The 16,063-nt window shown below is 45.4% G+C and overlaps 1 protein-coding gene across 1 annotated transcript in view; it reads right to left on the bottom strand.

Moving 5' to 3' along the window:
* The window catches only part of cep164 (centrosomal protein 164), a 43,281-nt gene that overhangs the window by 7,555 nt on the left and 19,663 nt on the right, over nt 1-16,063 (bottom strand). Inside the window, exons 8-17 of the mRNA XM_079886249.1 lie at nt 14,067-14,168; nt 12,714-13,844; nt 5,983-6,039; nt 5,777-5,839; nt 5,114-5,181; nt 4,550-4,892; nt 3,906-4,447; nt 3,703-3,789; nt 3,413-3,596; nt 3,120-3,194 (exon numbers count right to left, since the gene is read on the bottom strand). Of these exons, the coding sequence (XP_079742375.1) occupies nt 3,120-3,194; nt 3,413-3,596; nt 3,703-3,789; nt 3,906-4,447; nt 4,550-4,892; nt 5,114-5,181; nt 5,777-5,839; nt 5,983-6,039; nt 12,714-13,844; nt 14,067-14,168 (2,652 nt within the window). The remainder of the gene's footprint in view (nt 1-3,119; nt 3,195-3,412; nt 3,597-3,702; nt 3,790-3,905; nt 4,448-4,549; nt 4,893-5,113; nt 5,182-5,776; nt 5,840-5,982; nt 6,040-12,713; nt 13,845-14,066; nt 14,169-16,063) is intronic.

Here is a 16,063-nt window from a genome sequence, read left to right as displayed (position 1 = left end):
TCAGTAAGTGTGTGAGTGAGTCAGTGAGTGTGTGAGTGAGTGAGTCAGTAAGTGAGTGTGTGAGTGCGTGAGTGAGTGAGTGTGTGTGAGTCAGTAAGTGAGTGTGTGTGTGTGTGTGTGAGTGAGTGAGTAAGCGAGTATGTGAGTCAGTAAGTGTGTGAGTGAGTAAGCGAGTATGTGAGTCAGTAAGTGTGTGAGTGAGTCAGTGAGTGTGTGAGTGAGTGAGTCAGTAAGTGAGTGTGTGAGTCAGTAAGTGAGTGAGTAAGTGAGTCAGTAAGTGAGTAAGTGAGTGTGTGAGCAAGTCAGTAAGCGAGTATGTGAGTCAGTAAGTGTCTGAGTGAGTCAGTAAGTGAGTATGTGAGTCAGTAAGTGTGTGAGTGAGTAAGCGAGTATGTGAGTCAGTAAGTGTGTGAGTGAGTCAGTGAGTGTGTGAGTGAGTGAGTCAGTAAGTGAGTGTGTGAGTGAGTCAGTAAGTGAGTGAGTAAGTGAGTCAGTAAGTGAGTGAGTAAGTGAGTGTGTGAGCAAGTCAGTAAGCGAGTATGTGAGTCAGTAAGTGTGTGAGTGAGTCAGTAAGTGAGTGTGTGAGTGAGTGAGTGAGTCAGTAAGTGTGTGAGTGTGTGAGTGAGTGTGTGCGTGTGTGAGTGAGTATGTGAGTGTGTGTGTGTGTGTGTGTGAGTGAGTGAGTGAGTCAGTAAGTGAGTGTGTGTGTGTGAGTGAGTGTGTGCGTGTGTGAGTGAGTATGTGAGTGTGTGTGTGTGTGTGTGAGTGAGTGAGTCAGTAAGTGAGTGTGTGTGTGTGAGTGAGTCAGTAAGTGAGTGAGTGAGCGAGTCAGTAATAGGGATGGGACGATTACCGGTTTCACGATAAACCACGATAAAATGTACTGACGGTTAGTAATATCGTTTAAAAATTAATTATCATTAAAACCGTGTTTGATTATCGCGATTTTAGATCCTGTTCAGCCAGCAACAGTCTGACGCAGCCGCAGGCGCAATGTTATTTTTTTTATTCAAGAAGGAATTGCGGAAGGCAGTGACCGTGCTCGGGAGATTTTTCAGCCTTTTAAAAGAACCAATTCTGAGGTGTGGTCATATTTTGGCTTTAACAAAAGACCTGAGGGAAACTTAATCGAGGATAGTCACCCTGTCAGCAGAACATGCACAAGAAAAAGTCGCTGCAATAACTTCAGATCTGCCGAGTCGTCTTGTGTGACCATCACCGACTGTTGTAGCGAACGCAAGGCAAGTTAACTTTGACCTCAATACCAAAACTACGTGTGGGAAATAATTGGGCATGAAATGTTGTTTTAAGTTGAACTATTTTATATCAATAAACGTGAGGCTTCCGCAAAGAAAAGTTGGCAGCAAGTGGCTTAGCCAAAGACGAACGAACAAGTTCAAACTAGACTATTAAGAATGACATTTAAGGGATAATAATTTATATTCATTATACACTTATTACACCGATTTTTTTTTTACCACATAATTACGGGGACATTGAATTGAGATTAATGTTTTCTTACCTTTTTATAAATCATGTACAGCGTACAAAACAATCGTTCAGACAAGATGATCACAACAATATTATCAAACTCTGTAAACAATAAATCAACTCTGATTTATTAATTTTCAATACAATTAAAAACGGACACGCAAGACGGCAAGTTGTATTTGAATGAAACGAGAGAGCGCGTCCATTGTGATGCATGTTGTAACGTATGTCAGAGAGTTTGAAGTCTGCCCAGATGAAGAATACATGACAGTGCAAATGAACTGGTAGTTCCACGAGACTTTTATAGATGTTTTCTCTCAGTTAAGCACACTCTTCACATACATGTCGAAGAGCGAATGTTAAAAGGGAAAAGAAAACACTCTAAAACACGCTACAAATCAAAGTGGAAGTAAACACATTATAATAAAACAACGGTCAGCAGTAGAGCGGTCATCTTCCTCTTTGCGTGATCAATCTCACTCTCACTGTGCGTGCGCGCTCACATACAAACAGCATGCATACAATAACGTATGCCATAGAAGAAGTTATCTTAAAGGCACATCCACATTCATGTCATGAACACTACTTAACACTAGGTGGCCGTTACAATGGATGTGTGCGGTGTTATAATGCGCTGCTATTGACGACCGTCATTATAAGGAAGGAAATGCTTTAAAAAGTACACAGAGCTGCTTGTTTTATTTGTTGTTTGTTGATTTTCAAATATAAAACTTGTTGAAATGTCTTCAGTGTGAGCATCAACTCTTTTTGAACACTTTCATCTCGTTTTAACAAAACCGTGATAATATTGATAATCGCGATAATTTTGGTCACTATTATCGTGATATTAAATTTTCATACCGTCCCTAGTCAGTAAGTGAGTGTGTGAGTGAGTCAGTAAGTGAGTGTGTGAGTGAGTCAGTGAGTATGTGAGTATGTGAGTCAGTAAGTGAGTGTGTGAGCGAGTCAGTAAGTGAGTGTGTGAGTGAGTCAGTAAGTGAGTGTGTGAGCGAGTCAGTAAGTGAGTGTGTGAGTGAGTCAGTAAGTGAGTGTGTGAGCGAGTCAGTAAGTGAGTATGTGAGTCAGTAAGTGAGTGTGTGAGCGAGTCAGTAAGTGAGTATGTGAGTCAGTGAGTGAGTGTGTGAGTCAGTAAGTGAGTGAGTGAGTGAGTGAGTGACTGAGTCAGTAAGTGCGTATGTGAGTCAGTAAGTGAGTGAGTGAGTGAGTGAGTCAGTCAGTAAGTGAGTAAGTGACTGAGTCAGTAAGTGAGTGAGTGACTGAGTCAGTAAGTGCGTATGTGAATCAGTAAGTGAGTGTGTGAGTCAGTAAGTGAGTGAGTGACTGAGTCAGTAAGTGCGTATGTGAGTCAGTAAGTGCGTATGTGAGTCAGTAAGTGAGTGTGTGAGTGAGTGAGTGAGTGAGTGAGTGTGTATGTGTGAGTGAGTGAGTGAGTGAGTGAGTGAGTGAGTGAGTGAGTGAGTGAGTGAGTGAGTGAGTGTGTATGTGTGAGTGAGTGAGTAAGTGAGTAAGTGAGTAAGTGAGTGTGTGAGTGAGTGAGTGAGTGAGTGAGTGAGTGTGTATGTGTGAGTGAGTGAGTAAGTGAGTAAGTGAGTGTGTGAGTGCTGTACCTCTCTCTGGTACTCGGCTAAAGGTTGTTCTGGTCGTAGACTCCTTGAATTCTTCTGAGAGTCACTCAGTTTAGCCTGGCATAACAAAACAGAGTGTTAAACACAGACACACACACATTTGTTTCACTATATCAGTGAAAACATTGCATAGACTTCTATTGATCAATGATATTTTCTATGCCGCCCCACTAGATTAAAAAAAAACATGTTTTGGTCGATTTATGAGCCTTTTTAACATCTGGCCCACGCACATAGAGCTAAACGTGTACACACACACACACACACACACACACCTGTGTTCTGATGGAGGTCAGCTGCTCCTCCTTCTTCTCCTGTAGCCGCCTCCTCTCTGCCTGGAGCTCCTCCTCTAACTCCTCCCTCAGGCGCTCAAGACCCCGCCTCCTCTGAGTCTCCGCCCTCTCCTGCTCCGCCTCCAGCTCTGAGCGCAGCTCCTGAAGTCTCACCTCATATTCAGATCTGTACACACATACGAGACGGGCGTGTAGTGTGTGTGTGTGTGTGAGTGTGTTTGTGAGTGCTGATGTTGATATAGTGTATGTCTGTTTTATGTGTGTGTGAATACCTTAGCTTTTGTAGTTGTGTGTGCATGTCGTTGTTTAATCGCTCCTCCTCGTCTCGTCTGTTTTTAAGTATCTGCTCCTTCAAAACCCTAAAACACACACATGATGACGTGATTTGTATGTGAACTTGGAAAGTTTTGGTGCCAAACTGCTCATGTTTTGTTGGCACACACACACAGGGACCCACAATGCAGCAGTCACTGACCTCAGCTGCTCGGCACTCTCCTCCTTCATCCGGCGCTCCTCGTCTTCCTCGTCCTTCATCACAGCTTGTCTGAGCAGCTGCAGTCTCAGTCTGTTCTTCTCCTCCTCCATCAGTCTGTTCTTCTCCTCCTCCATCAGTCTGTTCCTCTCCTCCTCCATCAGTTTGTTCTTCTCCTCCTCCATCAGTCTGTTCTTCTCCTCCTCCATCAGTCTGTTCTTCTCCTCCTCCATCAGTCTGTTCTTCTCCTCCTCCATCAGTCTGTTCTTCTCCTCCTCCATCAGTCTGTTCCTCTCCTCCTCCATCAGTCTGTTCTTCTCCTCCTCCATCAGTCTGCTCTTCTCCTCCTCCATCAGTCTGTTCTTCTCCTCCTCCAGTCTATTCTTCTCCTCCTCCATCAGTTTGTTCTTCTCCTCCTCCAGTCTGTTCTTCTCCTCCTCCATCAGTCTGTTCCTCTCCTCCTCCATCAGTCTGTTCTTCTCCTCCTCCATCAGTCTGCTCTTCTCCTCCTCCATCAGTCTGTTCTTCTCCTCCTCCAGTCTATTCTTCTCCTCCTCCATCAGTTTGTTCTTCTCCTCCTCCAGTCTGTTCTTCTCCTCCTCCATCAGTTTTTTCTTCTCCTCCTCCATCAGTCTGTTCTTCTCCTCCTCCAGTCTGTTCTTCTCCTCCTCCATCAGTCTGTTCTTCTCCTCCTCCATCAGTCTGCTCTTCTCCTCCTCCATCAGTCTGCTCTTCTCCTCCTCCATCAGTCTGTTCTTCTCCTCCTCCATCAGTCTGTTCTTCTCCTCCTCCAGTCTGTTCTCCTCCTCCATCAGTTTGTTCCTCTCCTCTTCATCACGCTCACGCTGCTCTTCATCCTCCTGAGCTTCTCGTCTCTTCTCCTGATCACTGGTGTGGGTTCGGCCACGGGCGGTCGACGGTCTCTGGTCATGTGATGCTCTGCTGATGTCATCAGCGTGCGAGGAGGCATCGGACCGGGACTGCAGACGCCTGAGATGAGACACACATTAATCCCAGGGAGAAAAATCAGCACAGCATTTCAGCACATTGTTTCCACACGCATTCTGGACAATGTTTTGATTTGTCATGTGTATGTTGCTGAGTTTAGTAATTCTGAATGGATCCGTGTGCTGTAGTATATGCAGTCAGGTTCAAGGCGTGTTTGTCAATTTTAATATAATTTAATTTATTTTATTATAGTTTATTATCACCTGTCTGCAGAGACAGAGACGTCCACACTGCTGTCCACGTCTCCCTCTCCCTCCTCTTCCTTCCTGTCCTGAGAGACACACACACAGAGAGACAGAATGAGCCTTTAAACCTGTAGAGGTGTGTGAGAGTGTTTGTGTATGTGTGTGCGTGTGTGTGAGTGTAAGTGTGAGAGTGTGTGTGAGTGAGGTGAACGTGATTTCACCAAGTACCACATGTTCCTGGATCAACATCTTTGTTGATCCTGGAACAACTTTCCAATCAACCAATCAGATTTGAGGGACAAATTTACAGTTTATGTCAAGATTAGGCTTAGAACCAGGGTGAGGTGCTTCAACATCAGTGTTATTCACCTATCATTTCCCTCTGATTTTAAGGAAAAGTTATGGGTAGGGTTAGGTTTAGGGGTAGGGATAGGGTAAGGACTAAATTTTGGGACAGGAATATTATTCTAGGGTCAACAAAATATGTTGATCCAGGAACATGTCTTACTTGGCAAAATCACGGTGACAGTGTGAGTGAGTGTGTGCGTGAGTGTATGAGTGTGTGTGTTTGAGTGCGAGTGTGAATGTGTGTGCGTGTGTGTGTGTCTGAGTTTGTGTGTTTGAGTGCAAATGTGAATGTGTGTGTGTGTGTGTGTGTGTGTGTGTGTGTGTGTGAGTTACCACTGCAGGCGTCAGATCCAGCAGATCAAACACATTCTCTGAGAGTTTGGAGTGAAAACCAGCCTGAGGAAACATATGAAGAGTGAAATTATGCGACACACACTCAATCCAGACATGTCTGTTAAATGCATGAATGTAAATAAATGATTTGTGTGTGTGTGTGTGTGTGTGTGTGTGTGTGTGTGTGTGTGTGTACGAGGTCACACCTGCACATTATCAGCGGATGACAGTGACGCCGCCGCTGCTTCACCAGCCTCAGATTCCTGTCACGGAACAAGATATGACATCACACACTCGTACAGCAGCATTAACACGCTGATAACACACACACACAGCAGTGAGCATATGCGGGAGAGGAGGATGCTGGGAGTTTCAGCTCTGCTGCAGAGAGGAGCTCTGATTGGCTCCTGAATAATGAGATACGACACGCATCAAACTCTGTTCCTCATGGGGGCTTTTATCCTCCCATGAGCCTGTGTGTGACGTCACATGACTGTGTTGAGACACGCCTCCTCTCTGCAGCGAAACGCTGAGACACAAACACTGACGTTACACACAACGTTACAGAATGAACAAACAAATCACTGAACGAACAAACAAACAAATCAAAGAATGAAGACACAAACACTGAACAACACTACAGAATGAACGAACGAATCACCGAACGAAAGAATCACTGAACGAACAGATTACTGAACGAACGGATCACTGAACGAACGAATCACTGAATAAATGAAAGCTTTGTAAAAATACATCGGATTGTGGCGAGGCGATTCACTCCAGTGCTGTATGTGTAGGGATGTGTGTCATCTACGATTATATCCTAACTGTTGTTTTGACGATGTGGAAGCTGACTTTATTGAGTATCCCACTCGCTTTGCAAAACCACACATATTGATAGCACTCGCTTTCACTGTGTGATGAATATTAGTAGGTTGCAGTTCGAATTTCTATATGATATACACTATATTGCCAAAAGTTTTGGGACGTCTGCCTTTAGATGCACATGAACTTTAATGAACTCCCATTCCTGACCCATAGGGTTTAATATGGAGTTGGCCCATCCATTGCAGCTATAACAGCCTCAACTCTTCTGGGAAGGCTTTCCACAAGGTTTAGGAGTGTGTTCATGGGAATTCTTGACCATTCTTCTAGAAGCGCATTAGTGAGGTCAGGCACTGATGTTGAACGCCTGGCTCACAGTCTCGCTCTAATTCATCCCGAAGCTGTTCTATCGGGTTGAGGTCAGGACTCTGTGCAGGCCAGTCCAGTTCCTCCACACCAAACTCCTCATCCATATCTTTATGGACCTGCTAGTCATGCTGGAACAGGAACATACCCAAACTGTTCCCACAAAGTTGGGAGCATGAATTTGTCCAAAATGTCTTGGTATGCTGAAGCATTAAGAGTTCCTTTCACTGGAACTAAGGGGCCAAGCCTGAAACACAACCCCACACCATAATGATAAATCATAATCCAAGATGGCGGCATGTATGGTCTGATGTGTGTTTGTCCCCTTATCTATACTCATTTGTTTGCTTTTATGCTCATATATGGAGTAAAATTTTTAGCAGATTCCATGATTGAGCTCTTTGGTTTTTAGATGAAATATTTTTTTATTGGATTATGGACTACTTTGCTGCAGAAAAGTTTCCATCTCCAGGCTCTACTTGGATCCTGAGGCCCTGCTAGCCTCTCTAGGCCCTAGCAGTCCAGCTACCATCTCTAGGCTCCAGGCCCTAGCAGCCCAGCTACCATCTCCAGGCTCTGCTTGGATACTGAGGCTCTCCTAGCCTCTCCAGGCCCTAGCAGCCCAGCTTCGATCTCCAGGCTCTACTTGGATTTTGAGGCTCTGTTAGCCTCTCCAGGCCCTAGCAGCCCAGCTACCATCTCCAGGCTCTGCTTGGATACTGAGGCTCTCCTAGCCTCTCCAGGCCCTAGCAGCCCAGCTACCATCTCCAGGCTCTGCTTGGATACTGAGGCTCTCCTAGCCTCTCCAGGCCCTAGCAGCCCAGCTTCGATCTCCAGGCTCTACTTGGATTTTGAGGCCCTGTTAGCCTCTCCAGGCCTTAGCAGCCCAGCTACCATCTCTAGGCTCCAGGCCCTAGCAGCCCAGCTACCATCTTCCTTCTCTAGCCCAGCTACCATCTCCAGGCTACAGGCCCTAGCAGCCCAGCTACCATCCTAGGCTCTGTTTGGATCCTGAGGCCCTGCTAGCCTTTCCAGGCTTTACTTGGATCTTGAGGTTCTGCTAGCTTCTCTAGGCCTTAGCAGCCCAGCTAACATCTCCAGGCTCTGCGTGGATCCTGCGGCCCTGTCAGCTTCTCCTGGTTTTGCTAACATCTTCTGCTAACATGGCTCTTCTCTTAATGCTGCTTTGTTCATTGTTTTTGCAGAATCTAAGATCAAGTGATTTATACTGGGTGAGTACATCTTACAACATTTGTGGCTCTTTGGACATAGCCTATGGATTCAACTGTTCAGCCTTTGTGCATTCCCCTCAAATGCCAAAAGAGTTGGCAGAGGACTTAAATTTAGCCTGGTTTCTACCCAGAGATATTCTTCAGCTTCAAAGTCTTTTGATTTTAAATGACTATTTTGCATTTGATGACAGACATTACTGGGACTCTCATTTTAAAAACTCTACAGATTCTTCATATACTGATGGTAAACAGAGATGGTTAATATTTTTATTGCTGCTTTTATCTGGCAATGTGCAGCCAAATCCAGGCCCTGAGTTGCAGTGTATTCCATTGCCATCTGATGTGAAATCCATGTCTGGTTTGAGTGTAATTCACCTTAATGTTCGCAGTTTGTTACCCAAAATGGATCTGCTTAGAATTTGGGTGAATTTAACAGATGCAGATATTGTTGTGCTATCTGAAACCTGGCTGACAAAATCAATCACTGATATGGATATTAGAATGTGTGGTTATAATGTGTTTCGTGCTGACAGACTAAGGAAGGGTGGTGGGGTTGCTATTTATGTCAAATCTAAATTTAATGTGAAGTTAGTTTATTCAGAATCAATCAGTAAGCAGCTGGAATTTTTGGCAGTGCAGGTGGAGTTGGCCAAGGGCCTTTATGTTACTGTTGTTGGGTGTTATAGGCCTCCTTCTGCCTTGAGTACTGCATTGCAGACTCTTATTCAACTCTTATCTAGATTGGACTACTCTGAAATTATTTTAGCAGGTGATCTAAACTGGGACTGGCTGAAACCTTGTTCAGATGAATTTAAGTCATTTTGTGATTCTGTCAATTTTACACAGTTAATCAATTCTCCCACTCGTTTAAATCTTAAGTGCCATGAGAAATCCACCTTAATTGATCTAATTTTGACTAATGTTCCACACAAATTTTCTGCTGTTGGTGTTTTTTGCAATGACCTAAGTGACCACTGTGTTGTTGCTGCTGTAAGGAATACTAAGATGCCTAAATGTAAACCTCGCGTAATATGTAAGAGGAATCTCAAAAAATTTAATGAACAGGGCTTTTGCCATGATTTGTTTAATTGTGACTGGAGTAGAATAGAGCTGATTCACGATGTGGAGTCAGCCTGGATCTTTTTCCGGGATAGTTTTTTGCAAGTAATAAATAGACACGCCCCACTAAAGAGATTCAGAGTTAAGGGGCGGGATAATCCCTGGTTTTCCTCTGAGCTTGGAGATATTATTCATGACCGCAATTTAGCTTGGGCCAAAGCAAGAAAAACGGGCTCTTCGTCTGATTGGCTTGTTTTTAGACAGTTAAGAAATAAATGCTCTTCTTTTATTAAGAAAGCAAAATCTGACTTTTATCTGTCTGCCACTACTAACACCTTAAATGATCCCAGAAAATTTTGGAAGGCTATAAAATTACTTTCTCTAAACAAAGATAGTATTAATGTTCCTTCTTTTATTATGAAAGAGTCTGTAGTAGTTCATGACAAGCTGGAGATATTGAACCATTTTAATGAGCATTTTATTCAGTCTGGTTCTTTGTTTGACAATGCTTGTCCTTATACTGTGGCACCTTGTAGAGATGTACCAGTCTCTACAAGTGTTTTTAATCTCACTCCATTCTTAGTGGCTGATGTTCAAAAAGCCCTAAAAGGGCTGGCTCCTGAAAAACCTCCAGGACCTGATCTTATAGAGCCCTACTTCTTAAAAATAGCTGCTGATTGTGTAGCACAGCCTCTAACGTACCTTTTTAATCTTACTTTAGAGAGCAACACTATTCCCAAAATATGGAAATCTGCATTTGTTTGTCCATTATTGAAAGGGGGTGACCCGTCAAATTTAAATAATTACAGGCCAATTTCTAATTTGTCTGTTTTGGCCAAAACGCTTGAATCCCTGGTGAGTGATCAGATGAAAGACTTCTTGCATGTACAGGACATTTTATCCCCAGTTCAGTCAGGTTTTAGAAAAAAACATAGTACCATCACAGCTGCAATTAAGGTGATAAATGATATCTCTGTTGCTCGTGACAAGAAGCAGCACTGTGCAATGCTTTTTATTGATTTGTCAAAAGCTTTTGACACGGTTGATCATGATGTTTTAAAGATTAGGCTTCTTAGTTCGGGGTTTTCAAAGAATACTGTCTCTTGGTTCTCAAACTATCTTAGTGACAGAACCCAGTGCATTAAGCATGATGGTGTTCAATCTGGTATTTTACCAATCCTTAAAGGGGTTCCACAAGGCTCTGTGTTAGGCCCTCTTTTATTTACTATTTATATAAATAATCTTAATCGGCATGTGTCTGATGCAAACTTTCATTTTTATGCAGATGACACAGTTATTTACTGCTGTGCACCCTCTCTTAAACAAGCCATTGCACATTTACAGAATGCCTTCACTGTGGTCCAAAACACTTTGTTACAGCTGAAACTTGTGCTCAATGCAGACAAAACCAAATGTATGCTCTTCACGGGCCCTCGGAATAGACCACTGAATGTTCCCTCAGTGATTACTCTTGACGGACGTGAAATACAGACTGTTACAACTTATAAGTATCTTGGTATTGTTATTGATGATTGCCTATCATTTAAGCCTCATGTTCACTGTCTATTGAGAAAGTTGAGGCTAAAATTGGGTTTTTACTTTCGAAATAAGCTGTGCTTTTCTTTTAATGTTAAAAAACGGTTAGTGGCATCCACTTTTTTATCTGTGCTGGACTATGGTGATATATTATATATGCATTCATCTGCTCAATGCCTTCATATGATTGACGCAGCCTATCATGCATCGCTGAGATTTATTACTAATTGTAAAGCTCGCACCCACCACTGTGAGCTGTACTCTCGTGTAGGGTGGTCTGCTCTGGCCACACGGAGGCTTTGTCATTGGTATACATTTATATATAGGGCTATTCTTGGTGTGCTTCCATCCTATTTATGTTCACTTCTTATGAAAAAAAGTGCTGGTCATTATTCTCTACGTTCTCAGGCTGTTGTCTTGCTTTCTGTCCCACATGTCAGTACTGAGCTGGGTAAAAAGGCCTTTGTTTATTCTGCTCCCTTTACATGGAATTTGTTGCAGAACAACTTAAAACTTAGTAAATTGATTCCTTTGAGTGTTTTTAAGTTAAGAATGAGATGTTTTGAGTTGGACTCCCTCACATGTCAATGTTTTAATTGAGATTTCATTGTAAGTGCATAATTGGCTTTCAAACTGTTTCTATTAATTTATTTGTTTTTTATTTTCATGTTTTTTGTGTGTCTTGTACGTATGTAATGTTGTGATGTAATTCTGCTGCCTATCTTGGCCAGGTCTCCCTTGCAAAAGAGATTTTTAATCTCAATGGGCTTCTCCTGGTTAAATAAAGGATAAATATTTATTAATTATATTGATTTTATACAACAATTTAATAAACAAGAAGTTAATATTGTGAGTTACATTTTAGACACAATATTGTCAGTGTTTGTAGTAAAGCTGCAACAGAACTGTTGTGTGTCTCCAAGCACACAGTGATGTTTCGTTACTAAATTAATCATTGTTTTTGAACAAATCAATGATCCATCCATAATCCATTCAGACAATCGCTTGTTTTGTTCATGAATGAATCAGCTGTCTGAACGAATCAGTTGAGTGAATGATTCATGTGAGATGGCTGGGGTTTGTCTGCAGGGGAGGGGCATGTGAGATGGGCGGGGTTTGTCTGCAGGGGTGGGGCATGTGAGATGGGCGGGGTTTGTCTGCAGGGGCGGGGCATGTAAGATGGGTGGGGTTTGTCTGCATGGGCGGGGCATGTGAGATGGGCGACGTTTGTCTGCAGGGGCGGGGCATGTGAGATGGGCGATGATTGTGTGCAGGGGTGGGGCATGTGAGATGGGTGGGGTTTGTCTGCAGGGGTAGGGCATGTGAGATGGTGGGGTTTGTGTGCAGGGGCGGGGCATGTGAGATGGGTGGGGTTTGTGTGCAGGGGCGGGTCATGTGAGATGGTGGGGTGTGGGTGCAAGGGGCGGGGCATGTGAGATGGGTGGGGTTTGTCAGCAGGGGCGGGGCATGTGAGATGGGTAGGGTTTGTGTGCAGGGGCGGGGAATGTGAGATGGGCGGGGTTTGTGTGCAGGGGTGGGGAATGTGAGATGGGCGGGGTTTGTGTGCAGGGGCGGGGCATGTGAGATGGGTGGGGTTTGTGTGCAGGGGCGGGGCACGTGAGATGGGCGGGGTTTGTGTGCAGGGGCGGGGCATATGAGATGGGTGGCGTTTGTCTGCAGGGGTGGGGCATGTGAGATGGAGGGATTTGTGTGTAAGGGCGGGAAATGTGAGATAGGAGGGGTTTGTGTGCAGGGCGGGCATGTGAGATGGGTGGGGTTTGTGTGCAGGGGCAGGGCATGTGAGATGGGCGGGGCTTGTATGCAGGGCGTGGTCTGTGAGTTGGGTGGGGTTTGTGTGTAGGGGCGGGGCATGTGAGATGGGCGGGGTTTGTGTGCAGGGGCGGGGCACTGAGTCCTACCTCACTGCACACTGGATTCCACTGAGGCACAAATTTCCCTGTTTTAAAGTGTGTCATTTGAGGGCTGTCCTTCTGAAAGCGCTCGATCTCCTCGCTGTCTCTGTCGCTCTGAGTGTCGCTGATCCCACGTCCTTCACTCTCTCTCTGCTCTTCTATATGTTCATCTTCCTGAGATTCCCTGTGTTCTGAAAGCCTCTCTTCCTCCTCCATATGGGAAACACTTCTCTCTACCTCTTCCTCACGATTGATCTCGCCTTTTTCCTGCCTCTGTTCTTTTCCTTTTTCTATTTGAGGGTTGTCCTTCTGAAAGCGATCGATTTCCTCGCTGTCTCTGTCGCTCTGAGTGTCATGTTCATTTTCCTCTCTTTCACTGTGTTCTGAAAGCTTTTCTTCTTCCTCCATATGGGAAACACTTCTCTCTACCTCTTCCTCACGATTGATCTCGCCTTTCTCCTGCCTCTGTTCTTTCCTTTTTTCTATTTGAGGGCTGTCCTTCTGAAAGCGCTCGATCTCCTCGCTGTCTCTGTCGCTCTGAGTGTCGCTGATCCCACGTCCTTCACTCTGCTCTTCTATATGTTCATCTTCCTGAGATTCCCTGTGTTCTGAAAGCCTCTCTTCCTCCTCCATATGGGAAACACTTCTCTCTGCCTCTTCCTCACTGTTGATCTTGCCTTTCTCCTGCCTCTGTTCATTTCCTTTTTCTATTTGAGGGCTGTCCTTCTGAAAGCGCTCGATTTCCTCGCTGTCTTTGTCGCTCTGAGTGTCACGTTCATTTTCCTCTCTTTCCCCGTGTTCTGAAAGCCTCTCTTCCTCCTCCATATGGGAAACACTTTTCTCTGCCTCTACTTCACTATCTTTCTCCTGTCTCTGTGTTTCATCCCGTTCTTCTCTTCGCTTGTTTTCATCATCTTCACTCTCCGTCTGATCTCTCTGTTCTTCTGTTCTCTCCTCCGTCTGGCTGAATATCTCGATCTGCTCATCGATCTCTTCGCTCTTCTCTTCATCGGACTGTTTCTCCTCCTGCACACCGTCACTCATGCCTTCGATCAGCGGCTGGTCTTCCACAGCAGCATCTGAGGTCAGAGGGCATGAAGCGGCTGTGGAGTGGAGGAGATGTCCACGCAACGAGTCCTTACAGTGGAGGGATGGAGTTAGAGACACACAGACAGACAGACAGACACACAGAGAGACAGACAGGCTGTGAGGTCACATGCAAACGCCTCAAACAAACAGCCGTATTTTTAACAAAGACACACAGATAAACTGCAGACAGAGAAAGATAGACACACAGACAGACAGACAGACAGACACACACACACACACACACACACAGACAGACAGACAGACAGGTACCTCTGAAGGCGGTTCTGGACTGTGATCCCTCGATAAGGCCAAATCCTGTAGTTCAGGTTCTGTTCTTTCTTCAGGAGGAACTGTCCCACTGACCTCACTGTCCTGAAACACACACACACACACACACACACACGTTTACTTATCTGTCTAAATGGGGACTTTGTATAGCCTTTCATGGTGCCCAAGGTCGCTTAACAAATGTGTGGGGTGTGGGGAGGGGGGGTTTAGGGGTCAAAGGACTTAGTGAAAATAAATGTTTTGAGGTGCATTTTGAACATGGGCAGGGATGGGTCTGAGCGGATGTGGAGTGGTAGACTGTTCCAGAGTGTAGAAGCCCTGTCCCCAAAAGTCTGCAACCTGCTGCGGGGGGTGTCCAGCAGGTCCTTGTCAGAGGACCGCAGGGAACGTGACTGAGTGTAGGGGTGGAGGAGATCTGTGAGGTATTTTGGTGAGAGTCCATGGAGAGATTTGTAAGTGAGCAGGAGAATCTTGTAGGTGATGCGTGACTTAACTGGCAACCAGTGGAGCTGTTGGAGGATGGGATTGATATGCTGCCAGGGCTTTGTGTGGGTTAGAACCCTGGCAGCAGAGTTCTGGACAGGAGTCTGCTAAGGGCCTTGGTGGGCAGTCCAGCCAGGACACCATTGCAGTAATCCAGATGGGAGGTGATGAAGGCATGGATGAGTGTCTCAGTTACTGAATGTGTGAGAGAAGGCCGGAGTCGTGAAATGTTTCTGAGGTGGTAGAAGGCAGACTTGGTGATATTGTTGAGGTGTGACCGGAAGGAGAGAGTGGAGTCCAAGATGAAGCCCAGGTTGCGCACCTCAGGAGATGGAAAAATGGAGCAGCCATCCACAACCAGGGCCAGGTCTCCAACTTTCTTGAGCAGTGGTGCAGAGGCCACCACCATGAGTTCTGTCTTATTACTGTTGAGCTTGAGTAGGTTTGTGGTCATCCATGATTTGAGTTCCTGCAGGCAGTTGAAAAGTTGTGTGGGTGGGAGCTGGGAGGAGAGGTTAGTGCTGATATAAAGTTGAATGTCATCAGCGTAGCAGTGGAAGTTGAGTCCATGTTTACGGATAATATGACCTAGGGGTAGTATGTAAATGGTGAACAGCAGAGGACAAGGCACAGAGCCCTGGGGCACGCCATGGTTGGCGGGTGCTGGATCAGAGTTGGAGCCATTTAGGGTGATGAATTGTTTCCGGTCTGTGAGGTAAGACCGGAACCAAGACAGTGCTGTGCCACTGAGGCTGATGAGCTCAGAGAGGCGGTGGAGAAGGATGGTATGGGCAACTGTATCAAAAGCTGCAGAAAGGTCAAAGACGATGAGGATGGTGATGAGGCCATTGTCAGCAGCAAGCAGGAGGTTATTAGTGATTTTAATAAGGGCAGTCACAGTGCTATGGTGGGTTCTGAAACCAGACTGAAGGGGTTCGAAGAACTTGTGGTGGGACATGTGATGTTGAAGCTGGGCAGCCACGGCTCTTTCCAGGATTTTGCTGAGGAAAGGGAGGTTGGAGATTGGACGATAGTTGTTGGGGTCGTCTGGGTCTGAGCCTGGCTTTTTGAGAGTGGGGATGACTGCCGCCATTTTAAAGCTGGATGGTACTACACCAGTGGCAAGAGATGCATTTATAATGTCTTGCATTGGGTGGCAGAGGGTGGGAAGACAGGCCTTGACCAGGGTGGTGGGCATTGGGTCAAGACTGCTGGTTGAAGTCTTTGCTGAGATGACCAGTTTTGTTACTTGGTCGGCATCCAATGGAGAGAAGGCGGATAGGCAGCACTGAGGTGAGCAGGCAGCTGAGTGGTGAGAGTCCTGTTGGGGCAGTGTGGGGCAGGGGGAAAGCCCTGGAGACTGGAGCTGCTGGTGGATGGTGTCCACTTTCAGCTGGAAAAAATCCAAGAACCTGGAGCAGAAGTCAGCTGCGTCTGAGGGTTTCGCAGCATCAGGAGGATGAAGAAGACGGTTGATGGTGGAGAAGAGCAATTTG

Source organism: Squalius cephalus (assembly GCF_949319135.1).
Source record: "Squalius cephalus genome assembly, chromosome: 11".
NCBI lineage: Eukaryota > Metazoa > Chordata > Actinopteri > Cypriniformes > Leuciscidae > Squalius > Squalius cephalus.
Note: the sequence above shows the minus strand (reverse complement) of the source record. Positions and strands in the feature narration are given on the sequence as shown.